This window comes from Festucalex cinctus, chromosome 12, assembly GCF_051991245.1.
Source record: "Festucalex cinctus isolate MCC-2025b chromosome 12, RoL_Fcin_1.0, whole genome shotgun sequence".
Classification (NCBI taxonomy): domain Eukaryota; kingdom Metazoa; phylum Chordata; class Actinopteri; order Syngnathiformes; family Syngnathidae; genus Festucalex; species Festucalex cinctus.
In genome coordinates this window covers 6,285,236-6,311,087 of record NC_135422.1, presented here as the reverse complement: position 1 = coordinate 6,311,087, position 25,852 = coordinate 6,285,236, and the positions used below count along the sequence as shown (strand labels likewise).

General features: G+C 38.2%; 3 protein-coding genes across 14 annotated transcripts in view; 1 reads left to right on the top strand and 2 right to left on the bottom strand.

Moving 5' to 3' along the window:
- ttll5 (tubulin tyrosine ligase-like family, member 5) overlaps positions 1 to 8,317 on the bottom strand; it is a 55,588-nt gene extending 47,271 nt beyond the window's left edge. For 3 of the 4 annotated variants that reach the window (XM_077538972.1, XM_077538973.1, XM_077538974.1), the window contains exons 1-7: positions 5,485 to 7,326; positions 5,022 to 5,140; positions 4,298 to 4,404; positions 4,129 to 4,211; positions 3,336 to 3,442; positions 2,009 to 2,139; positions 1,735 to 1,817 (exon numbers count right to left, since the gene is read on the bottom strand). In XM_077538972.1, coding sequence (XP_077395098.1) covers positions 1,735 to 1,817; positions 2,009 to 2,139; positions 3,336 to 3,442; positions 4,129 to 4,211; positions 4,298 to 4,404; positions 5,022 to 5,080 — 570 coding nt within the window. In that variant the 5' untranslated portion in view covers positions 5,081 to 5,140; positions 5,485 to 7,326. Of the gene's footprint in view, positions 1 to 1,734; positions 1,818 to 2,008; positions 2,140 to 3,335; positions 3,443 to 4,128; positions 4,212 to 4,297; positions 4,405 to 5,021; positions 5,141 to 5,484; positions 7,340 to 8,174 lie in introns of those variants that run through there. The other variant, XM_077538971.1, reaches the window with a different exon arrangement.
- Positions 5,086 to 7,727, top strand: erg28 (ergosterol biosynthesis 28 homolog). 2 transcript variants are annotated; one of them, XM_077538990.1, is made up of 6 exons: positions 5,086 to 5,224; positions 6,105 to 6,164; positions 6,248 to 6,394; positions 6,778 to 6,868; positions 6,960 to 7,078; positions 7,159 to 7,727. In XM_077538990.1, the coding sequence occupies exons 3-6, from the start codon at positions 6,262 to 6,264 to the stop codon at positions 7,245 to 7,247; spliced, it is 432 nt and encodes a 143-aa protein (XP_077395116.1). In that variant the 5' UTR covers positions 5,086 to 5,224; positions 6,105 to 6,164; positions 6,248 to 6,261; the 3' UTR covers positions 7,248 to 7,727. The 2 variants fall into 2 exon arrangements, with proteins under 2 accessions (XP_077395116.1, XP_077395115.1); XM_077538989.1 differs by lacking the exon at positions 5,086 to 5,224 and having other exon boundaries at positions 5,974 to 6,164.
- Positions 7,464 to 25,807, bottom strand: flvcr2a (FLVCR choline and putative heme transporter 2a). Of its 8 annotated transcripts, none has more exons than XM_077538977.1 (12): positions 25,182 to 25,807; positions 24,864 to 25,091; positions 20,188 to 20,859; positions 18,272 to 18,413; positions 16,879 to 17,019; positions 16,121 to 16,188; positions 15,774 to 15,877; positions 12,754 to 12,864; positions 11,767 to 11,872; positions 11,582 to 11,693; positions 11,284 to 11,348; positions 7,464 to 9,450 (listed from the first exon to the last, which is right to left on the bottom strand). In XM_077538977.1, the coding sequence occupies exons 1-12, from the start codon at positions 25,416 to 25,418 to the stop codon at positions 9,355 to 9,357; spliced, it is 2,082 nt and encodes a 693-aa protein (XP_077395103.1). In that variant the 5' UTR covers positions 25,419 to 25,807; the 3' UTR covers positions 7,464 to 9,354. The 8 variants fall into 8 exon arrangements, with proteins under 8 accessions (XP_077395103.1, XP_077395104.1, XP_077395101.1 ...); XM_077538978.1 differs by having other exon boundaries at positions 24,864 to 25,088; XM_077538975.1 differs by having other exon boundaries at positions 24,864 to 25,807.
- Positions 25,808 to 25,852: the final 45 nt, after the last annotated feature.

Below are 25,852 nucleotides of genomic sequence, written 5' to 3'. Positions count from 1 at the left end.
TAAGCCACCTTGTCAAGTCAGAAGCTGCATCAAAGCCTTCTGTATGCTCTTGCAAAACAAAACATAACAACGTGTATATCCGTTTTTGGGAGTGAAGGACAACATTTTGAAAAATGTTTTTACACATTTTTGGGTCTGAATGAGTTAAGTATAGTTGTTTTTTATTGACTATATTTAAGTGCAGTGCATTACCATAATATTAAATCTTTTTTCAGAATATAAACTATGCCATTGCATTTTAATGATGGTTACTGTAGTAGTATTTTATGAGGCGGAACTTGGTGTAAATGTTCCAAAACTACTGTCAACTTGGCCCTGGCTGATCTCTTATACTCTGCTGCCACCTGCTGGCCATTTTTTTTTAATAACTACCATTGCTTTAAGCCACCTTGCAAGTCAGAAGCTGCATCAAAGCCTTCTGTATGCTCTTGCGAAACAAAACATAACAACGTGTATATCCGTTTTTGGGAGTGAAGGACAACATTTTGAAAAATGTTTTTACACATTTTTGGGTCTGAATGAGTTAAGTAGAGTTGTTTTTTATTGACTATATTTAAGTGCAGTGCATTACCATAATATTAAATCTTTTTTCAGAATATAAACTATGCCATTGCATTTTAATGATGGTTACTGTAGTAGTATTTTATGAGGCGGAACTTGGTGTAAATGTTCCAAAACTACTGTCCTAAAAGTAATCAGATATCAACAGAACACAAAAGGTGAACTGACAACAGCCAACAGAGGTTATGTCATCTTTTATGAGGTTAAAACATGCTGCATATGCTGACCAAGTTGACTTTAATGACTCGGCCGGAAAGTGTTTAACCACAAATCTGGCTCCAGTTCAGAGAAAACACACACCAAAAAGTGTACATACAGTATATCTTCCTTTCCTCCAAACATCCCTCTGACATTATTTTCATAAAAATGCCACAGAAGAAGAATAATTGTGCAAATGTTTTCAGACAGTGAGAGACTTGTGGAGTTGCTCCAAAAAGCAAAAGACCTTGAAGTGTGTGATTTACTCCACCAAATTAATTCATATTTCAAACACAAGTTGATAGCTCTTTCAAATAGAGTGCACACATAACATCTGCTCAGCCAACTGTTAAGTACTGTAAAACTCACACAGGATCCTCTCTGTCAATTAACTGCAAAACGTTAATTGCTAGTCTCACACCAGTGAAGAATAATGACTTACACATGTAAAATCCATCCATCCATTTTCTAAAGCACTTATCCAGCTGAGGGTTGCGAGGAACTGGAGCCTATCCCAGCTTTCTTTGTGAGAAATGCAGACTACAACCTGGACTGGTCGCCAATCAATCTCAGCGCACTTATAGAGACAGATGACCATTCACACTATCCCTGAGTGGGAATTGAATCTACGCTGCCTGCAAGGAATCATCACATGTAAACACTTTAAAAAAAAGGAACATAGTGCACTGTAAAAGTAATTTTTGGATCAGTTTAAAAGGAATACGAAAACGATTACATTTAGCTCAAATATAAGCTTCATATTTGGATGTGAAACACAAATATTCAGAGCCATCATTCTCAAATTCCCACACTGTGAATGTTTTTAAAAGAGCCAAAAACGACAGACAAGATTGAATGTTTTCCCTGTCACTGGTTGGAAAAATCTTGGGACTTCTGAATTGTGTCTATTTTGGAGGACTTGGTTAAATTCAGTGCCATCACAGGAAAAAGAATCCAAATGGAACCATTACTCACACTGCTGACTAAGTAGATGCCTCGTCCTCTTGAAGATGCGACTGGTTTAATAATCCATGGGCCCTTGTCCTTAGCATAATAAGCTGAGATGCGAGCAGGAAGTAGAAGACAATACAGAATTGGAAGCATAATAAATAAAGATGTATTGATTTGACTGTCCGGTTACTGTTTTTTTTTTACGTTTGCACAATGTAGTACAAAATAATTGCAATAAACTGACATCACAGTGCATGTTGGACACAAACAAGCTCTACTTGGATAGATGGGTACTTACTGCAGAATTCCTGGTATTCCGACGGAAGCACAAAGGTCTGTGGAACTATGTGGAAGTTTTTGAAGCCAAAGGCCTCCTGCATTCGTTGGATGTTTTTATAAAGCCGATCTTTGCGAGTCAGTTCATAAGATCTGCAAAAGGACATGATAGATAAATATGGCTATTTCAGGAGCGTGAGAAACTCCTGAAGGAGCTTATGGTGGGGTTTAAGTTATTCCGTTAGCCAGTTGCATCAATCATAAATATTACAGGGGAAGATGTATGTATTATAGTCACAGGGAAAAGAACAAGATCAAAATTGTAAAAGTCTACATTCAAAGTATAATGCATAGCCTGACCAAATTATGTGCAGTATGAAATGGAACCTCCAAGGTTGGAGAACATTTGGAATGCAAACATCATCATGAGCCACGTTGAAGAAGGAAAATGGTGATGACTAGGGATGTAACGATACCAGCAATATCATGATATTGCAACAAAACTGCCATATCGTTGTCGTCATGTTACGATATTAAAAGTAGCACATCTGTTAAAAAAAAAAAAAAAGTCAAGACGATTTCCATTTGTGCAGTTCTAGCACCCTCTGGTGGCTAGTTTTATTACTGCAGTTTAATTTTCACAAGGCATGTTTTGGCCTTTCTATGTTTAAAATCCATGCTCATGGTCAGATGAAGGGGCACGTAATATGCTTGTGAACCGAGTCAATATGTGCATAATTAAGTAAGTGCCTCAATATTAAGTGTCATTAGAGACTGTAGGTTGTTTATATGCATTGCTATGATGTACAAAAGCACAACATTGAGTATTTATTTTATATTTAGTATGTTTTTTGTTTTTTACAAAATTGTGACTTTTTATATTGCCAACCTCTGTACAATATTGTGATAATTATCATATTGTGACCTTCATATCGTGTTAATATTGCATTGTGATGTTTGGTTATTGTTACATCCCTAGTGATGACTCAGCAAAATGAGCAACACGACATACAGTGGTTAAGTTTAAACTTACGTGCCAGTTTTTAAAACTTTACTGCCAAAATTATTGTTTTTTTGACTGTGAAATCAATAAATAACTTGTAAGGCTCCAGACAAACTAGTTTGTCACCAGCAAAAAATATTCAAGAACAAAAAAACAAATAAAAATCAGCTAATTTATTGGTCACACACGTGCAAGAAAAAATGTTACTTTCTCTGTACCAACTTTTGATGGCAAAATGCCACCATTTTAGAGGCAAAATGAAGCCCTTATTTGTCAATATTTTCTATGAGAACATTTATTTTGGAATTGGACCAACTTGTAACAAAACAGCCGAGTGTTCTCCCACCTAGGAAAGTGGTTGACCTTTTGGAAATCTTGAAGGCTTCGCAGTAGGTAAGGCTTCAGGTGGGCTCCCGTCCACATGAGGTTAAAGTTGTTGCTATTTGAGTGAACCTGAAAAAAAATATAGAATATATTTTTTAATGAGCAGGCTCGTGAGTTGAGATGGCGTCAATTTGATTTGGTGCGCACCTGACTTAACACCTGACTTCAGCACGGGAGCAAAACTGATGCTCACGAATGCCAATGTTTTCATGGATACATGTAGCTAAGAGAACGCCTCACCCTATACTGGAGAAATACACCCCGCTCTGCTGAAATTATGACAAAATGATTGCTCACATACTCATTATCTTAATCTGTTTTGCTTGATTCCAACCATTCATTAGGACGGAGGTTGTGTTCACATGAGTGTTCAACGTCTAGAGGAGACAGATGTTTGCAATAAAGCCTTATTAAAGTCTGGCTCTGGCCATTCGCTGTGGTAGAGACACTCGTCTGCCTTTGATGATGGGTTTCTGGGAGTCAAGAAGCATTGAAATGAAATAAAAAGAGAATTAATCGTAACTGCTTGGAAGGAGCAATAGCGGGGATTGTATGGCCTTGTGAAACCAGATTAATGCTCTTGAGGTCATTTGGGTTCTTTCCATGCATGCGTTCCCAGGCTTTGACATCGTTATTATTTGGGTGTGTGGGGGCAGCCCTGTTCTATCCTACACAGAGGAGGTTCACATAAATAGCATAAATGGTCATTTTGAAGCTAATCTTTTACATACGCCTCATTTTGTGGAGAATATTACCTCATGGAAACCATGATTGGTCAGTATCCCCCGCACCAGGCGACTCTCTGTGCGCACGATCTTGAAGGCCATGTTGAATAGCTCTTGAAAATGAAACAGATTGTCATTTAATGGACAGCACAAACTTTTTTTTTTCTCTAGCAGTTTCTTTTAAAATGCTATTAAGTACCTCCACCAGCATAGATAGATCCATCCTTTGAGACAATGGCTTCAGGGAAAAATAAGAAGATTGGGATTGTCCTGCTGAGGCCACTCCAGGCAATGCAAGGATGGTCTCTAGTAATGAGAAAAATAAATAAATAAAAATGTATATGACATGCCATGCAAGTCAGATTTTTCTCCATATCATCATAAGGAAGAGCTGGACAAGAAAAAAAAAACATACTGTACTAACAAATGATCTTACACTATCTGAGTGCACCAGACAGCTTGCTTATCATGCTAAAAATACGATAAGGCAGCATGTTGATGTGGAAGAACTCAATCAGCCATGGCTGCTCCTGATAAGGCTGGCAGGCATGTAAATAATTGCTGCCCCCAGCTTAGGTATCCTGGTTTGATACACAATAGATCAGATATCTTCTTCACTGATGTTTACTTTGGACAAAACCATTATTAAAACCAGTGAAATATGATGTGCAAGAGACAGAATTTCAGACTGAGAAGTAACTTGCTAAGTTAAATACAATGCAATACTGCAATGTACAACCAGAGCAAAAAGCTATTGTTGTATAAACATCACAATTAAGATACAAAAAGCTCACTAGAGCTGATGATAAATTGTGTTTCAGGGATAAAATGTGTGTCTGCGTCAAGAGGATTAAGCTTCAATGTGTAGTGAATGGGTGACGTTATACATTTTGAACAAAAGGTGCAAACGACTGACAACTCACTCATGTTCGTCATCAGAGGAGGAATCGGAGTCCTCCTTATCCCGGGCAACAGCTGGCATCTCCAGAGAGAGAGAGCTCAAATCCTACAGGGATCAGGTGCCTGCCATTGTAGCTCCCTCCTGAGGCAAACCAAGACAAATACAATATGGTTGAATTATTTATTTATATTTCCCATCTCTGAATCCAGAAATGGTGCGACAACAGTAAGAACGAACATATAACAGATGTTTTGTAGCTCTACTTGTAAAACAGTCTGCCATTTAAACAATACGTGTCTTTGCAAATAGTAATCCGGACAGCCGAATAAATGTTAGCTAGGAGAAATTGACAGGAAACTAAATAAAGAAAACAAAATATAATCGGTAGTTGTGTGCGTTGTGAGCTAAGCAAAAATTACCGAAATGCAAGATAATACATGCAGTGTGTTATAGTGGGAAAAACAGAGGAAAAACATTAAACTTGCCTTTATTTCAGGGCGGCTGCTTAAAGCTAACTAGCTTAGATGTACAGGAAGAGTTGCTAATCTTCCTGCTTGTTACTACAACAACAATGTAGCAACACTGCAATGCGCATGCGTACTTTCAGATTTCCTGTCAATTTTTTCCTCCACCAATATTTTTTTTGTATGATGTAACGCAGAGTAATGATAATTTATTATACAAACTTGAAAATAAAACAAGTATGAAAGCACATATTATCGGATTATAGACCGAGAAATAATAAAACAATATGTTCCGACGAGAGACGCGACTGAACAAAAATTCATGTCTCCGAGGATCATTATCTTGTTCTTCATAGTAACTCTTTGTTTAACACAACCAACCCCACGCATGTGCTTGAATCTCTTAAATGCGATTGGTTAAAAATAAAAGTAGGCGAAAGCAAAAGGCTCACGCTGACCAATCAATTCAATGGCACGACTGGATAGAACCATTCTGTCAGGTTAGTCATTGGCTGTTACCTGGTCTTCGAGTGAAAAACATCACATTGTTTGTTTTTCGTCTTCTGCATGCCATGTTACGTTGATGTCTGATGGACGCCTTTCGGAAATGTCACCATTAATGCTATTTCTCTTTGTTTGAGGTTTACGGCGACATTAGTCGTCTTTGTCAGCTCACCGCGTTCAGTTAACACACTTGACAGGTAACACATCCATCAGCCTCTTTGCAACATGAGCAGATACGTGCACTTGTATGGATTGTAATTACAGTACTTCTACCCCGTAGGAGCTGCAGAAGAGATGAGTCGGTTCCTAAATGTCCTGCGGAGCTGGCTCGTAATGGTGTCCGTCATCGCGATGGGAAACACTGTGCAAAGCTTCCGAGATCACAGCTTCCTGTCGGAGAAGCTTTACACCGGCACGCCTGAGTTTGGTGAACAATTTTTATCTAATAATGTGTTTATATATTATTCCTTAACCCAAATAAACATTGTGTAAAAATAGAAATGTCATACAAAGGTGCACATTAGTGATGAAACAGTATGTTTTGGGTCATCAGGCTGGAAGACACATCACGACTCATCTTCAGTGAGCTTTGCAAAGAAAATTAGGTTTTCATCCAATAATTCACAGCATATGACATGGTGTCTGCATTGCGATGAAGTTGTACATTTTGCAGAAAAGAAAACGCTCCAAACAAAAATATTTCCACCTATAATTGTGGGCATAGCATTCTTTTTCATCTTTTCAACTAACAAATTCAACAGGGGATCCAAGGATTTCCCTCACTGTATATTTGTCTACACTTGTATTCAGTCAATGGCCTTCAAGCTCGGACATTTGGCATTTGGACGCTGCTGTCATCCATTATTCGCTGCGCCTGTGCCATTGATATACAGAACAGAACGTAAGATAGCGTGTTTATTATGTATTGCATTTCCCTGCCTTGTTTTAGTGATTGGCCTCCATTAGATGATCACATTGCGTGTCATCGGCAGGTTGTATCATATCACTTTGTGGACATTTGTCCTAGCGCTGGGTCATTTTCTGTCAGAGGCCTTCATCTATAAAACTGCACCTCTCACCATCGGGGTCATGGCACCTCTTATTGTGGCCAGTAAGTGTTCTTCTTTTGCCCATTTGTAAATATTGAACACAACCTGTAGCTTGACGTAATTGCAACGTATGTTTTTCCAGGTTTCTCAATCATAGCGATGCTGATTGGATTCCAGTGTTTTCCAGAAACTGCAGAGGAAGTGGGAGCGCAGCAGAAGAAACGGAACTGAATGTCCGAGAGTCCATCAGATGTGTTTGGATTGATTGTGGTGTTCTGCTTTTTCCGAACTCTACATGTAAATCCCCATGCTTTCAACATGTCCTAAAATTGGAAAACAGAAAATTTATTAATTTAACAATGGAAACGTAAACTCCACTGAGCCCCCTCATTCATGTTATAGTTTAGTGTCATACAAAACTTTGAACTCCAGTCAAGTTACAGCATATGAGGTCCCCTAGAAGAATAATTTATTTCATATTTGAAATATCAAACGAGTGTCAGATCTTCATAGCTTTGTAAACTGTCCATAAAATGATAAATTAGCACCTCCAAACAATCACATATTCTGTACAAGAGAAACCACAACAATAAAAGCCACAACATATAGCGTGAAACATGTTCATCACAAACTATGTATTTCTCTGTAATGAGTATACAAGCAAAGTATATTTTTAAATTAATAAAAGAATTGTTTTTTTGTGCAAAATGACCGATTTGATTCGCCTCCGTGTCTTCCAAAATGGCCCAGATGTCAGTCGTCAAGTTTCTGTCTGTCAGGTCTGGGGGAGGACAAAACTGACCTTCCAAAGTGTACATAAGATGCACAACATTGACTGTTATTGCATTCAGTAGGATTTAGAGCTAATACTACCGCGTGATCTGGAATGACAGGCAGAAAACCTTTCAGCTGCCATGACATGAAAACACATCACAGTCCTGTTAATGTTCGAAAAACTTATACTTATATGAAGTGTTTTCTCCAAAATAAAGCTTTAAAGCAGTTACAGTATTGGTCATTGACAGAAGTAATATAGTAGTAGTAGTAGATCACTAGTTTGAAAGGTCTGAGGTAAGAGAACATGAAAAGGTCACGCTACAAACAATGAATGGTAAGGACATTAAGATTCTAAGTGCATTGTTCTTGTGCATGACTGACTTCTCGTGCTGTTTTGGGGTCCGTGTGAGAATCTGCATGATGTCCTCATGGCACAACAGTTTCACATTATTGCTCGGTTGGTACAGCAACGAAGCAATCATCCTCGCCAAGGCTTTCACAGCGGACTGCATCGTGGCTGCTTCTTCATGTATTCCCCCTTTAAAACTTTCCTTCTTTCTGCATTTCCAGGGGAGGAAGGCTTTCGTCTAGAACAGTGGTCATGTCCTAATAAAACAAAAGTATCATCACTAGAGCCTTTTACTCCAACAATTCGTGAATATGAAACACTATAAAAAAAAATGATGATCTGTGGAACGCAAACTCCAACTTGTCTTGTTGTTAGACCACTGCTGTTTTAAAGATAGCCGCTGGAAAGGGCGCCTCTAGCTAAAGAAACCAGAGCTTCAATGCCACGCTACTTATAATAGAATTTTTTGGCAACATGCTGCTCTCAATCAGTTGCAACATACGTGCAGTCCCTGAACAGCGGAACCTCCAAAGCTGAAAACAATCCATGTTAAAATAATTCTTCCGATAGGAAATAATGTGGAGTCATTTATTTAGTTCTAATTAGTTGGGGGGTGGAGACCTTTATTCAATCTATAGGTGGTGTTTTAAGTTACATTTTAACATTAACTGTGTGTAAACAGAAGACAACTACAAAACTGTATAACAGGGAGGAGTGAACACGTTTGTGCTAATTGTCAATATTTGATTTTTAAAAAGGGCAGGCGGCCAGGTCATTTGTAGATGAGTTAAAAAACAAAAAAAAACAAAACCGACATTTCTATCTATAGTATTAGATTAAATGAAATATGTTTTACCATATTTTATTAATGAAATAATTGGGGATGTAATGATATCCAAACATCACGATACGATATCACAATATGAAGGTCACAATGCAATAATTATCATGATATTGCAATACAAGAAAGGTCACAATATTGTAAAAAACAGAAAAAAAACATTACAGCAATGCATATAAACCACACTTAATATTGAGGCACTTACTTGCTAATGCAAGCACGCATTGAGTTCCTCCACATATTGACTTGGTTCACAAGCATATCCCCTTCATTGTACCATTAGTGTGGATTTTAAACATAGAAAGGCCAAAACATGCCTCATGAAAATTAAATTGTACTAAAAGCCTACCTTGACAGGTGTGTTTTGGTTTTTAGCGAGCTTCTAAGTTTATGTCAGGACTGCCGCTGCCAGGGGCTGTGCATGATGTGCCCCCGTAGTCCTGAATCGATGACTCGGAGCCTGCAGGCTGGAATAATAGCTTGGGTGTCATGTATCTGAGAGGGGCCCAAAAGGCACTGGCACATATCTAAGCCCAGAATCCCCTGCACATCCAAATAATAGCGCGCTGCCTGTCCACTTGAACAGTGGAGTAGCATGAAATAACCAGTATTTGTTTGAGTATTCAAGCTCGTGTTTAACAAGCAGAAACTAAAATAAATCAAGCTGTGTGTGTGCAGGATTGCTGGTACTTAACATTTTGGATGTATTTGCATTTAAAAGGCATTAAAAAGAAAGGTAGAGGTTATTTTGAGTATGACAACAACATATGATTAGGGCTGGGTTTAAAAAAAAAAGAAGAATTCATATCAAATTGATTTTTCTTTTTGAGCCTGATATCGATTCATAAAACCATTTATCGATTATTTTAATATCTCTTTTTTTCCCATAAATTAACAAGAAAATGGAATTTTTAAGGCCAGGTTTTTTGTATTTTATGGTTTTCTTGAAATTTACTGTTCACATGAATTTAAAAGTATTTCCTTACATTTATGCAAGACCTGTCTTATTGCATTTTATGACAATTCAGTCTTTTTAATTTATATTTACAATGATTGAATTGAATTCGAACGTCTTCCTACTCCCTTTGGACATGTAAACTATCACAAATGATTGCTATGAGTTTCTTCTTTTATGTTACTTGTTTATGTTTATATGTTGATATGTTATGTTTATATGTTCAATAAACAAACAAAAGAATTATGATTGATTTTCATCTCATCCATCCAGCTGATGTTTGTGCACCTAAGTGATTATAACACGTGTTATTTTCATTTAACCAGTTACTGCCTCTGCAAAATGTAACTTGGAATTTTAATGTTTGTGGAGTTATTTTTTTTTTTTAAATCATGTCCTTGATATTTAAGACGAATTGATGTCCCATAATTAATCAATAACGTTTTGAACTGAGTTGAATCGGGACAAAATCGAAATCGAATCAAATTGAAATCTTACCAATTGAAATCCAATCAACTGAGAGAGAAAAAATTGAATCGATACCCAGCCCTACATACAAGTTGTTTTTGAAAATTATGTAAAGAACTTCAAAAGTGATTTTGAAAAGAAATTTTAGATTTTGTTTGCCGTTTCACTGAAATACTTTAAATGTGTTACAGGCACCGAGCTCTGCTACGAGCAAAAAATCTGCAAGTAATTGACACCTGGGGAAAAAAAAAGAAAAAGTTTTTGGCCTATAGTTGCAAAGAGACGACAGATAAGCACCACTTTTCTATTAGGCGGTGCTTCTGACCCGAGTAAAAACAACAGGTGAGTCTTCCAGCAAATATCGAGTGATAGAGTGATGCAAATAGGTGAATTTACAAGTAGTGAATCACAAAAATGCAGGGGAACACTGGACTGCAACACTCATCTGATTACTTTTGACTTTCTTCAAGTTAATTTCTGGTGTTTGCTGGGTTTTATAATATTACAGTGAAACACAAACAAAAAAAGTTTGCTACACATGTTCATGTAGCAGAGGGGCAAAACTTCATTCCTGTTAGCACGTCCTTGCAACAAAGCTAAAGTATAAAAAGTGCATTTTTCTTTTTAAAGTTCTGAACCAATATTGGCACGTGATGTTAGCTTCACGAACGAGTACAGAGTTGTCGGACAAAGCTGAGCATGGCGCGAGAGCAGTGCAGTCGGCCTGCATTCATTCATGCCTGCAGCAGTGCAAATGCAGTGCGAGGTCCGCAGCCAAAATTAACCGGCAGCGCTTGTTGCAGCACAAAATACAAACATGGCGTTAAGATGCAATCCCTCGACGGGGATGTGAAGATGCCGTCGCCGATATACTTACACTGACTGATTGCCCAGCAGTCTGTTGGTTGGCTCTCTGCCTCCGGAGGTCGGACTTAATGAATCCTGTGATGCAGACAAAAGAGAGAGGTGATGTGCCTCTCTGTGGAAAATCCATAAATTTCCTTATACTTCAACAATTTATGGGTAATCAGAAAAAAGGAAGAGATGAATCAGTATTTTAATCCACCACTAGATGGCAACCTTATCCCTTGGAATATGCGCCCAAGTAGCCTGTAAAATGAGATTTAAATTCTCCATGAGTTAGTGTTAGTCATTGTTTCTTAATATTTCCTTACCAGTCATTATAGCACCTATCAAAAGGAATATACACAGGAATATGTTTCCTGACAAAGTGCCCCATTTGTCAATAATCTTCCCCTGGGTGATGGTGAAGATGATTCCAAAGATCTGAAATGTAATCAGATTGGTGAATCGTTTGTCATGTGCTAACTTGTTGCAAACAAATGAAAGAACTGCCAACCTGAGCTGAACAGTTGAGGAAACCGGATGAAGTTCCCTCTGATTCTGGGTAGGTGAGCTCAACTGCAAACTCAAAGCCCAAAGGAAGGTAACCTGTCATGAAGAAGCTGCAGAAACACATACTTTATAAACTACAAAATTAAAAAAAATGTAAATGAAAAAACTAAAAGTTCACATAGGGACAATTTTTAAGACGAATGTAAAATAAAAAGTTCTCCAAGAAATCTCTATAAAAAATTGAATATCAACAAGTGATTGAAGGAGCTCTAGTCCTATTTTATTCAGTAATAGTGTTTTTTTTTCTCAAATATTCAATGCACATACTGGCTAAACTAAATGTTTAATTTCATTAAATATCAGAAGTGAGAGCTTATGGTGATAATTTGCCATACGTAAAAGCATCGGAATGTGAATGGAATTAAAAATAAGTGAACGTGTTATTGTTGCAATCCCGACTCATTAGCACATTAACTCATTTGCTCCCAAAAACGTATAAATACGTTCTACTTTAAATATTACCAGTGTCCCAAAGATGTATTGATGTTTTTTTATGCTAGAGCATACAGAAGGCTTTAATGCAGCCCCTGAACTGAAGAGAATGGTTGAAGCAATGGTAGTTATTACAAAAACGGCCAGGTGGTGGCAGCAGAGTATAAGAGATCAAGCTGGGTCGTGGTGCAACAAGCTCTTTTTGCCAGTGTTTTCTATAGGTTTGTGAATAATGCTGGAAATTAGCTATATTCTAATGCTAATTGCTGTAAAACGGAAACAGAAATATACTTTTTTTCCTGATGAAAGAAGAGACTCTAATCTTTCTTTTGGTAGGATCCATGTTTTTATAGCAATAGAAAACAAAATTCTATGTCGGTCAAAATCCAGTGAAGGGGGTTGCTTCAGTGGGAATTCCTGGGATTGAATGAGTTAAAAATAAATTTCCCATAATTGACCTTGATGTGCAACATTTGCTTGCTGTCTCATGATTACTCACCCTAAAACTCCAGCGGTGACAAACACCACCCACAGGTTGCCCAGGTTGAGTGTAGAGGCGTACAACAGCATCCCAATCAAGGAGAGCACATACACGGCCAGTGTGGTCTGCCTGGTGAGAGGGGAAAGGGAATATTTAGGGTTTACAAAAGCCAATCTTTTTTTCCCCCTAGAAATCCAGTTTAATCAGATTTGACAAAAATGTAGATCTGAGTCTTGTGAGCTGGCTTATATTTTTTAAGCAAAAGCTGCTCAGATTTTTGGACCAGCCCTAAATTACGGAGCTCAAATGTAATCATGTTGTTCTGGAAAAAAAAAAAAAAAAAAAAAAACACAAATGCAAATGGAACGCAGCAACACTTTGCCAGTATACGTATACTGGACGTGTTAAATCGACCTGTTTTGCATATATATTGTTCCCAGAATGCATTGCGTGGCACAGTTAATGACGTTATAAGGACGCTAATTCTTGTCATATCTATTTGTGTTACCAGTAATTGAATTTGTGTCGTATTTAACACGTTTATGTCGGTCTATGTCTATGATCCAAAATAATAATAATAATAATAATAATAATAATAATAATAATAATAATAATGAAACAAATCGTAACTTTAAGTTGTGTGTAAAATAATGACATCCAGGGCGATTCCCCCGTACAAGTTGCATTGCTCATCTGAGGACTGCTTGTGAAATTACAAATTTTATACATTTTGATTGTGGCCGGCTGATTAATTTGTCCGACATTACAATTATTTTTTTTTTACTTTACAAAATCATCTCGCGGGCCAGATTAAACCCCTTTGCGGGCCTGATCCGGCCCGCGGGCCGCATGTTTGACACCGCTGACTTAAAGAAAACCAACCGGATGACCTCAGTCTCATCAAATGTTAGTTGTGCATATAAAGTGAACTGTTTCGTGTTAACACCTGCCATTCTTAAGGTATTTATATTGATTTTTAATGCTGAGTTTATCTTGCCTTGAAAATATCCAACTTAGGAAAATAAACTTGGATTTAACTTGAATTAAAGGTAATGTCCCACAAACACTGACAAAACAAACCCCGAATTCACCTATTGTCAAAGCAAGGGCCAGCTGGACAAACAGGCTTATTCTGGTCTAGCAGTTTTTTGTACAACCACGCGTAAAATATTGGTTTTGTAAAAATAGTGTCATCCTCTGAATCTCTCACACAGACTTTGAGACAACAGGGGTGTGTGTCTTGACAGCTGAGCATCCAAGTGGCATGTGAGGAATCCAAGGCATTTATCAAGTCATTAGTGAGAGAAGACAAAAGGATAGATTAAAAGAATCCGATACAAGTGGTGAATGAAGATCAAAATGATGGCCATTTAAACTGCTGAATTTGAAGTTTAGTGCAGGAAAGAACAAACCCTGGGCTAATGCATGGTAGGATGACACGAGTCTCGTCTGTCAGTTTAGATGAGCAGAGTTGGACGTCAGAACAAAAACTCAGTTTTCACTTCCACTTGCACACACTTCTCCTGGATGAGCTCCCTACGACCACATCATTCTAAATATCCATGGAGGGAGACTAAAGCAAACAGCATCCAACATCTTACGTTTATAAGTGCTTTTGCTACCACAGATGCACTTTAATTAATCAAATAAACCATGAAACAGATGACAATGTTTTGGTGTCAAAATTATACAATCAGGTCATTTCCAACCCTCAAAATAATATCCTTTTTTCTCTCATTTTTTGGCCCATTTAAATTAGGGATGTAACGATACCGGAAATATCGTGATATCGCGATATTAAAACTGCCACAATATATCATCGGCGTCATGTCACACGATATTAACTCATTTGCTCCCAAAGACGTATTTATACGTTTTTTATGTGTTTTTTTTTTTTTTTATGCTAGAGCATACAGAAGGCTTTGATGCAGCCTCTAAACTGAAGAAAACACTTGAAGCAATGGTAGTTATTACAAAAAAAAAGCCAGCAGGTGGCAGCAGAGTATAAGAGATCAAACAGAGCCATGTTGCAAAAAACTCTTTTCCCCACTGTTTTAATCAAAATTGTGATGAAAGTTAGCTATATTCTAATGCCAATTGCTGCAAAACGGAAACAGATAGAAATGTACTTTTTTTTTTCCTGATGAAAGAAGAGATGCTAATTTTTCTTTTGGTAGATTCCATGTTTTATAGCAATAGAACACAAATACTCTGTGGGGCTTGCAAAAGCAGTCAAAATCCAGTAAAGGGGTTTGTATCAGTGAAAATGGGTGGGAGTGAATGAGTTAAAAGCAGCACATCTGTTAATAAAGTCAGGTTGATTTCCATTTGTGCAGTCCTAGCACCCTCTGGTGGCTAGTTCGTTCGTGCAGTTTAATTTTCACAAGGCATGTTTTGGACCTTCTATGTTTAAAATCCACACTAATGGTACAATGAAGTGACACGTAATATGCTTGTGAACTGAGATTGTAGGTTGTTTATATGCATTGTTGTAATGTACAAAAGCACAGTATTGTTTTTTTCGTTGCAAATATTGATGTAATACGGCAATGACAATAATCTACACAACAACTGAGGATGAACTTAATTTCTACTGTCTCAAACAATATTGGCACGTTAGCATCAAAGCAAACAATAACACAAGATGTGTTTTATTAAAAATCCATTTCTATTTTTTTAATACCATGTTATTGTTATTTTAAGTGTCCTATTTGTCCATGCCACATTTAAGGATGGGAGTAATTTCTTTGAAGCATTATTTATTGATTCAAATGTATTTTTATTTTATTTTTTTTCATTGATGTCACATCATAGAAAATTATCAGTGGGAGCAAACTGGCACCATCCAAAGAGGTCAAACTGCTAACTTTTTTCCCATTATTTATTTATTTATTTATTTATTTATATTGAATAAAGCAATGACAAACATAAAAACGGTCTGAGTTGGTGTTTTTTTTGCAAAATCATAAAAAAAAAGCTACTTGGTAATACAACTAAATGCCTACTTGCAATAGTAAACAACATTTCAGAGAACCTACTTGTAGGTTTTAGTCTTGTCCAGCCAAATTCCACAGATGAGCGATCCCACCATGCCTGCAATGACAATGGTCAACCCAATCCGACCTGCATTCATCTCCTCACCCTAAGAAGGAAATTGTTTTTAGACATTTGTTACATTTTGCACTCTGTAGTAAATTGTCTCAAGGGCTCAACAGTGGTCTCAGCTACGATTCTGTCATGCTTGTACTTTTGTAGGCACTATCAAGAGTCTAAAGCAGAGTATACGCCTACAAAATGTGACGCAGTGTGGATCAAAAAAAAAAAAGAAGCACAGAATAGAAACAAAAATAAAGCATATATGACAGCAGTAGTGCATGACACTTACTGGATAGTGTTCAATGATCATTCGGTTCAGAAGCGTGGACACAGCATAAAAACAGCCAACATTCAGTCCTGCGGGGGGGAAAAAACAAAACAAAAAAAGTGTTTCATTGTTTTGACGCAGCATTTACACTGACTGATATGTTGTATATCATAAAAGAATGCAACATCCCCTCATAACTAGATTTAAGAAGTTTTATTATAATACATCAGCTGATAAAATATGATGACACCCATATCAGCGCTATTTAATATTTACTCATATAAGTGAGATGATTATATTATATATAAGATTTGGACTAATATTTAAGAATCATAGACAGATAATCATCGGCGGCAATATTGGGCATTGTAGGTGTTGTTCGTCTCTGTGTGCCCTGCGATTGACTGGCAACCAGTTCAGGGTGTACCCTGCCTACTACCCAAAGCTAGCTGAGATAGGCTCCAGCACCCCTCACGACCCTTGTGAAGACTAAGCGGTCAAGAAAATGGATGGATGGATGGATGGATGGATGGCTATACCCCCCCCCCCCCCCCTTCTTTTTTACTGAAAATGAATCTTGGCTCCAAATATTAGTTATCGGCCTTCTTGACTACTAATAATCGGGGTCGGTATCAACCCTGAAAAAAACATATTGGTCTATCTCTACTAATTCTGTATGTAAAACATGGTGCACATTAAAAAAAAAAAAAAAATTGTACCTATCGTTAGTTGTTTTTTCAAGCATGTCTAAGAGGAAACAAGAGAGAATAGGACCTCACCATAACTGACCACCAGCAGCATGAAGGGCTTGTTGCGCACTAGCCTCTGAATCGAGGCCAGATAGGAATAGCTCTCTGGAGGGATGCACCGGGCCTGGGCCTGGGCCTGTGTGGGAGGGAGTTCTGGTTTCTCTTGGAACACTACAAACATAATGGAGACGTTTTAATGTACTGTACATGTTTGACCAACTTAAATCAATGAAATCAATGGGATGCTAAGTGTGGCTCGATCAAGTAGCAGAGGTACCTACTCTGAATCCATCTTTCTTTTACAGGAACATGCTATTCATGTCGTTTTCGGTTGTGGAAACAGAGATCACACTAATCCAATATTCATACAACTAAAAAAACTTTCAAATTCAATGAATTGATGGAGTTTAACCACCTTAAAATAAAGTCCATCATTAAATTTGACCAATTAACATGCAAATCAAATAAAAAATAAAAAATAAAAAAAAAGGGAAAGTGAGTACAAATTAAGAGGAACAGATATTTTTTACAAACCTAAATACAGAACAAAACAAAAAGAACGATGTATTTCAACTCAAGGTGTCAGTTTGTGGAACAATCTGGATCGTAAAACCAAATCATCTCAGTCTATCTTTATTTTATATTTTTTTAAATGTATAAAAGTACAATTTCTGGAAAAATATATTTAGCACAAGGTCATGCTATTGAATTATTTTGTTTGTTACTTTGAAAGCGTCTTGACTGTTTGCTGTCATTTATTTTGTGTTGATCATTTTTTTTAATCACAAGTTTTACTTCTTTCGTTTCATTTCTTTCCATGAATGAAACGAAATATGAATGGAAGTGACAGACTAATGATGTCATTGTCTTCCTCTTTGTTGTTTTTGCCATTATCATCTAGGTAAACCTGTTTGAACAGCTCTATATCAACTGGTGAGGGTTAAAAAAGGGAATTGCTATTACCAGACTTGCACAGTGTAGATATACACAAATATCACTTCAAGTAAAACATCGTGCAATTTATAATTCTGTTCTCGAAAACTGGTCCAACTACTACGGTAAAATGAAAACTAAAATAAACAAGATCCGTTGTGAGGCTTTGCAATGTGCCCCTGACTCTCATGGACTTCCCAGATCTTCACTTGAGTTTGAGTGGGAAGTTGAGTTCATACAACAATTACATAACTTGAGCCCCTGCTCGTGTTTAGCATCGTGTCAGAACACGTCCGTCAAATAGGTGCACGGTTCAGTAACTGCAGCATTGGACACTGGGCAGTGTCTGAGCAGCACCACATATCAAATCCCACAGTATTATTGTAGAAAAGGCTTAAGGACAATGTTCTGTTGTAATTGCCAACATGAGCACTGAAATTTAATTGCGTTACTGAGCAAAACTCCTGGACAGGTTTTTCAATCGACTTACCGATGACCACAAGAATGAAAATGATGGTGGCCACACCAGCACTGATGTAGAACATGATCTTAATGTGGTGTGCCAGCTCCTCCACATCGTCCACATTAGGCACAAGGATGGGGGGGATCAGAAACCCAATGGCAATGCCCATCTGCAGGTGAGAAGCAACACATTAATAATTAAAAAAAAAAAAAAAAAAAGAATAGCCAAATTAGAAAATGCATTTGTTACATCTTGAATTATTATATTCTATCTAAAAAATTTTTTAACAATTTCAGCTGAACAAAATGTGAAGAGAACAACCAAGTGAGTGATATTACTGCAGCACATTTGACTTTTTTTTTTCCCAGAAATTGTCAAACATAATGAATTCATTCTCAACCACACCCAAGTTTGTTTTATCATGTAACCTGTTTGTGCTGCATCATCATCTAAGCATTGTGATCCACTTTTAGCTTGCTGGGAGTTTTTCACTGAAAACATGTCAGATGGATGTATAAACTTTTTTAAGTTTCATATTGTATATAGGATGGAAGCAGACACATAGGGATATCAATGTCAATACATACTTTCATCCATCACTACAGGATGGGAAACTAAATTTAAAAAAACAAAAAACAAAAAACCAAAACAAAAAAAAAACATGCATGACAATAACTGTCATGCAGTGTTTGGTCTACACAGGTAAGGAACGCCATTAATTCAAATAACATTTGGTTTGGGCATGTTTTGAGAATCTCCATTTACATGAACAAGAGCTCTATACATACATGGTCAGAAAAAGGAGTACAGTAGGTGTCCATATCCCCAAAAATAGTCATTAATATTTAAATTAATGATAAATTTATAATAGTCCCATTTGATGTGAAACACTGATGCTGTGGGTATAACTCCTTAAATGTTCTCTACCCATCAATGCACCATACAAATGAAGCCATCAGCAAAAGATACATAACATAACAGGGCCAGTGATGTGCATAATAGTTTATCCATTCATTGATCTGTAAAATTAAAAATAAATAAATAAATACCATCTTGAAGCTACTTGCACTACCTATCTGCAACCAGCAGAGGTGCTGTTGATTCAGTCTCAACTACTTTGCTTAGTCGGGAAGCACACCTTATAATGCAATAAAACACGTTTTTTTTTTTTTTTTTAAATATTCACAAATCAAAACTCTTCCCAAGTGTACGTGATATGCTTTTGTCACAATACCCCAAGGTTCAAGAATTACAACATATTTAATTCATTTGGTCCCAAAAACGTATAAGTACGTTCTATTTGTTTGTTTTGTGTTTTAAATGTCCCAAAGACGTAGTTACAAGTTTTTTTGTTTTGTTTTTGTTTTTTATGCAGCTAGAGCATACAGCAGGCTTTGATGCCGCCTCTCAACTGCAAAGAACGGTTGAAGAAATTGTAGTTATTACACAAGCAGCCAGCAGGGTCATGTTGAAAAAAAAAAAAAAAAAAAAAGCTCAATTGCAATTCTAAATAATTTTGTGAATAATGATGAAACTTAGCTGTTTTTGTCTTGCTGAAATGTGCCTGTTTTGAAAGGGCAGATGACAATTTTCCATAATACCATAGGTCACCTTGAAAATAAAAATAAATTCATGAATTAATTGGTTCAACATTGTCAATCAAGGGAATCTACTCAAATGCCCATTGGCTCTCAAGTTCTTTTGAACCTTGGGCTTAGACATGTTGGAATAGAAAGGGTCCTTCCCACAAAGTTGGAAGGATACAGTTGTCTAAAATCTCTTCACAAGATTAAAAAATAAAAATAAAAAATCAGGGAAAACTAAAAAATTCCAGCGATTAAGAGTTCACTTTTTCTCTCATGCTCACACCCTCACACTACCACAGACCCTCTGCCATTGATGTTGAAGCCCAACAGGTAAACAGACGAACCGAGTGGACACACCTGGTTTCCCAGAACGCCAATGGAACAGGCCGTGGACACCTCCTGCTGGCCAAACCACAAAGAAGAAAGTCTGGACGGGATGCCGAGGATGAAAACATTCGCCACTGAACACACAAACTGGCCGAGGAAGGTCACAGCATACGAGTCTGGGCGAGCCGTGCTCGTTTTGATCCAGGCGCCGATGCAATTGAAGGCGGAGCCCACCACGATGAGTTCCCTGAGGCCTCGGTTGTCCAGCAGCCACAGGATGGGCCCGATGAAAAAGACGTAGGTAAAGAAATAAATCATAGAGAGCCAGTTGATGGCCAGGTCGTCAGTACCGTAAAAGTGCTGGAAGATGTTGCTTATGATGCCATATTGCAACCACATCATGCTGCTGCTCATGGAGAAGAGGCAAAAGAGGAAGAGTATGAACCAACGTCGCTTGTAGAGTTTGGTCTCCATGAGCGGGAAGAATTGCGCACTTTCCTGGACGGGCGAGTCTGATATGAGTCTGCCGTCGCCCAGAGAGATATGGCGATTGAAGCCTCCGTAATTGGCTCTGTTTTTAATCGATGGAGAGGATCCATCATAGCTGTCAGCCCAGTCATGACAGAGCTCCTCCTGACTGCTCATGTTGCTCCCCTCCTCTTTCAGGCCTCGGAATTCAGCTGGAGAGAAAAGCAAACAGTTCTCCTCTTATGTGTTAACACAGCGGCCATTTACCTGGCAGTCCACACCCAGTCAAATACAGTACAGCACTTTTTTACATTTTTCTCAAGATGGAAAAAGTTTGCCTCGGGGAAACTTGACTGCTTGTTATTTCCCTTTGACTTGGAATGAATAATGCTAGGTTGAGATGCGATTGGCTGCGACTAGTCGAGGGTGTACCTTCTTGCCCAAAGTCAGCTGAGATAGGCTCTGACTAACCCAAAACCTAGTGAGGACAAGCGCTACACAAAATGGATGGTTCTAGGTTAAGTCTTAAACGAGTAGCACTGGAAAGCTCTGATAAAAAAAAATTACACAGCAGGCTACCTGTCTACAGTATAAAAACTCACAAGATTCCACCTTTTCTGTTTACGTGACTTATTGGACAGATCAAACTCCTCCTTTCCAGTTGCTTCACTCTCACACATCGCACAGCACATGACACATGCGGATAGAGAATGACCCATACTGCAAGTTCATCAGAATATGGATTGTTAAAAGTTAAGGGAAAAGTCAAAGACTAAAGTATCTTGATTCTTGTTCAAGTTTACTGGAGTTTCATTAAGGTTAATGGTGCTCTGCCTTTAGACAAATAAAAGCCTAAAGGTAAATAAATGCTCAATCTACTATGTCAGTAATTGTAATATCAATCCATGTACTTTCTATGAGACTTATCCCCGTTCAATTCATGGGTGCAGTGAGTGGAGTCGAAGCTTACTTTGGGCTAGAAGCTGGGTCCATGTTGGACTAGTTGCCAGTCAAACCTAACCTTGAAGAAAAAAAAAAAAAAAAGCCAAGCCTTTTTCTCTCTCTCTCTCTCTCTCTCTCTCTCTCTCTCTCTCTTCTTTTTTAATCGTTATATTTGTTTACATTAATGGCCCAGGCATGTTCTTCATTCAACTATTTACTAGTTAGATAAAGACCACTGGGTATTACGTACAAATTCGAGTTACAACGCTGTCAGAGGAACGGAGCTCCGTCGTAGAAAGGAGGAAGATCACCTGGAGCTGGCAGGTGTGGTTTCTGGTCTAACCGGATTCCTAACTCGTGAGATGGATTGAACAAATTATTGTAACGGATTATATCGATGTAACAGTTCCATTTGGCACTAATCCGGAAGATATGTGGACGAAAATGAGCACGCAGATTCACACACACTGTATTTTCTACTTTAATTTATACGATGGTGAAGTCACAAAGTGTATTTTGCAGTAGTTTTTGTGTAGCTACGACCACTTTGTCAGTCTGATGGGCATGTTACTCTACAGTTTTAATTCATTTGCGGTCACGTACCCAAGCTAGCAAAGTAAAGTAGGAAAGTTTCAGCCTCAAGTTTGACGCTTCGCCGGTCAGTCGAGGCTTTTTTTTTTTTTTTTGTGAGTTCATTCCTCTGTGATGAAAATCCGAGCTACTTGTCACAAGAGGATTAACCATAGACCGCTCATTAACCTTGTGCCAGCTTCAAATTTTGCTCTTTAACTCTTGCTTTTGAACTGTGTATGCCCACGCTTCCTGGACGTGGCGTAAATGTAAAAGTTGCACGAGCTCTATAAACATTAACATTAATACTAACATTAACCACGTCCCCATAGCCCTAAAAAAAAAACATTGCAAAATGTTCGAATCAAATGTATGACAGTTAGCCTACCTTGAGCGTCAGCATTGTTTCATTTAGCCAAATATACTGTAGTGTACACTATAGCGCCGAGTGGGCACAAGATGGCGACCTTGTGCAAACATGAACACGTCATTTCCCATTTGACTAGTGCATTTTGACAGTTAAACCTAAAGGAATATTTTCAACTACGGTAATCTATAATCGTTGTTGATTGAGTTCATGACATAAATTATTCAATAGTCCTAAAGTTACATAACAGAAAATTTAAAAACTTCAATGAGTTAGTCAGCAGTGGTAAAATTGATGAATCTGGTGGAATATTAAAAAAAATAAAAATTAAAAATTAAAAATCTAGTATCACTACTTCTCTTCTAAATTAAAAGTCTTTTTCAGAAACTCTTTTACCCTTGCATGTGGAAAAAAAAAATGCTTAACTGGGGTTGAATTTCTAGACTCTGAAAAAAACATTTATTTTATTTATGTATAAACACATCGAAACTTTAAGCTGCTAAAAACGTTTTCAAATATTGAACACTTCATTTCTTAATTTTATTTTGCATATCATCTGCATCTGGAGGAATCCTCGCATCTCCAAAACTTCATGGCATGTTTGTTGAGCCATCCATTTTCAACACGTTGTACTTAATTTGCACAAACAACAACACATCCATTAGTATATCCATCCATCTATTTTCTTAACCGCTTATTGCTCACGTCGGAGCCAATCCCGGCCAGTAGGCGGAGTACGCCCTGAAATGAATGACCATTAGTATAGATTTGTGGGGAAAAAATACAAACTTGACCAAATGTGGACTTCAGAGGTGGGCCGCCTAAGTTGTCCCCAATGACCCCTGGATAGTTTAATATCCTCAGATGTCTACAAGGAATCAATTTGCAGCATTGAAGTGATAAGGCCAAAAGTGATTTTTATTTTTTTATTTTTTTTCACAGTTTCAAATTCAGAGCAGCGCTTTGGTTTTTCTTACGCTCCATTTTTCATATCTACAATGCATGTACCTCAGTGGACTTGGCTACTTTGCAGCATGTGTGCACATGTGTGTTTGACAACTTTTTATGACCTAGTTGGTGATGGTCAATTGTTATACGGATATGTGCAGATTTCTGTTGGTGATTACTTGTATCTGTGCTTTTATTTTACTCCAGTATTTTTTGATTTTGCACTAGCCAATGATTAGCTTTTATACTCTGTTTGTATGGCTCCTTTTAAATCTGATTGCCATGATTTATGCCCCTTTGACCATGGTCAACCACCATGACCACCGATCACAATTTTCCGGCAGGTCACCAATAGCCGATTTTTAATAAAAAGTCTGACCTGCCGATGACGATTTTTTTTTTAATAGCAAGCAGCATATACCGTCAGTGTTCCAATCTTATTTTATTGGAAAACATTAAACAATATCTGTTAACTAATACAAATCAGTTGTTTTAACTGCACATTAATTTGGTCTCTTAAATATAAATGAAAATCTAAATAGTCATCTCAGCAGAAGAGGTCAGTGGCTGACTTTTTCAGACCTCTGAGGAGTGAGATGAGATTGGTGGAAAAGATCGGTTCATTTTTAAGGGATTGGCCAATCACCGAGCTTCCAAACTTAAGGAAATCGGGGCCGATAAATCGGCCAGTCGATCGATCGGAGCACCCCTAAATATAACAACATACAACTGTGCCGCTTACATAATCCAGAGCGGTTCGGGATGAATATTTATCTAATATTATGACAAAACTTTAAAAAAAAAAAAAAAAAAAAAAAAAAAAGCAAATAAAATGAATAAAATTCACCAGTTCCCGATTATTAAATGCATTCATGTGTGCAGATCACTACATATGTGTCTACTAGTAATAGTTTAGGAGTCTAACCAACTAATCAGAGTAGGGAGGAAAAAAAAATAAAAAATACGCTGATGCCCACCGGGCGTCTGTCCTGTATGCCAAATGGCCAGTCCAGCCCTGATGGTGGAAGTAAAACATAGGAATTGTCTGTATTAATCATGCATGCACATATAGATGACATTTAACCTATCACAGTAATGGCAAAGTATGATTGCTAATTAATCGCCCAGGGGATGTTTCGGTGTATTGTTGTCTTTTTCAAGGGCTCTACAGCTGTGTGCAGGATAAGGTCTTGAACCGGAGTCCCCACTTCCCTGATTTGGGAATAATATGATATATGACCTACCTTTAAAGCACTCGATCTGGTCTGGTGACATAATCACTATTATTATCCATTTTAATCAGCTGTCTTAGATATTTGTTCAAAACGAAAGGGTCAATATTGATAGATTGTTGATAAGCTTCTTTCCCCAAGCAAGCTGCCGAACAAGCAGAAAACCAAACCAAACTCACCTGATTCCCAAAGACTCCAATGGAGCATGCGGTGGAGACCTCATCCGCGCCGAACCACACCGAAGCCAAGCGAGAGGGCATCCCGAGGATGAACACCTGAGCCAGGGAGCTCGCAAACTGGCCCAGCATGGTGACCCAGAAGAGGCCCGGCCGGACGCTGGCCACTTTAGTCCACGTCCCCGCGCAGTTGAGCGCGTTAGCCAGCAGCGCCGTGACGCGCAAACCCTTCTGGTCCAGCAGCCAGGTGACGGGGAAGATGAAAGGGATGTAGGTGAGCATGTAGATCATGGACAGCCAATCCACGGCGAAATAGTCCACCTGGTAGAACTTGACAACGATGTTGCTGATGATGCCGTATTGGATCCACTGGTACGCGTTGCTCAGCGAGTACGCGCTGAACAGGAGCACAATGGCCCAGCGCTTCCGGTACACGCGAGTCGTGGAAGCAGGACCGCTCTCGCCGTTCGGAATGCTGCACGACTGCGCTCGCTCATTCGGATCTTTCGATTCCACCGGAGGACCGACCTCCTGGACGATTATGTTACTATCACCCATGTATACTCTGTGCAAAAAAACAAACAAACAAAAAAAAAAAGTCACCACAGCAAAGCAATTGGTCTCCAACCTGTACACAACAACTTTCTCGAACCCCACTGAGCAAAGTCAAGCAGACTTGTTACAACCCACTCTGCCGCCGAGGTAAGAAACTCAAATGAGCTCAAACTGAACAAGTGCAGGGTGCATATTAGATCACATGCATCCCACCGTGCAGGCAAGCGTCTTCTCGTGCATTCAAAACACTAATCTGGTGTGTTACCTTACCTGGTGGCGCAACACAGTTAGTTAGACAAACCCTTTGGTAAAATAACTACATTTGACATTTGAAGAGGAAAGTATGAACAGCGATAAAATGTCAAATATGACATGCACTATTCAAATCATGTAGTGTTTGCTGCCATTTCCCTCCAACTAAATGTGGTAATTCTGTG

Excerpts from the sequence above, each read along its gene's own strand:
- erg28 (XM_077538990.1), top strand. The coding sequence starts at position 6,262 with ATGAGTCGGTTCCTAAATGTCCTGCGGAGCTGGCTCGTAATGGTGTCC. Across the intron at positions 6,395-6,777 it reads CACCGGCACGCCTGAGTTTG|TCAATGGCCTTCAAGCTCGG; the intron begins GTGAACAATTTT and ends ACTTGTATTCAG. Across the intron at positions 7,079-7,158 it reads GGCACCTCTTATTGTGGCCA|GTTTCTCAATCATAGCGATG; the intron begins GTAAGTGTTCTT and ends ATGTTTTTCCAG.
- flvcr2a (XM_077538975.1), bottom strand. The coding sequence starts at position 25,418 with ATGGGTGATAGTAACATAATCGTCCAGGAGGTCGGTCCTCCGGTGGAA. Across the intron at positions 16,189-16,878 it reads GCTGCTGGTGGTCAGTTATG|GACTGAATGTTGGCTGTTTT; the intron begins GTGAGGTCCTAT and ends TCCCCCCCGCAG. Across the intron at positions 11,694-11,766 it reads TCCTCAACTGTTCAGCTCAG|ATCTTTGGAATCATCTTCAC; the intron begins GTTGGCAGTTCT and ends ATTACATTTCAG.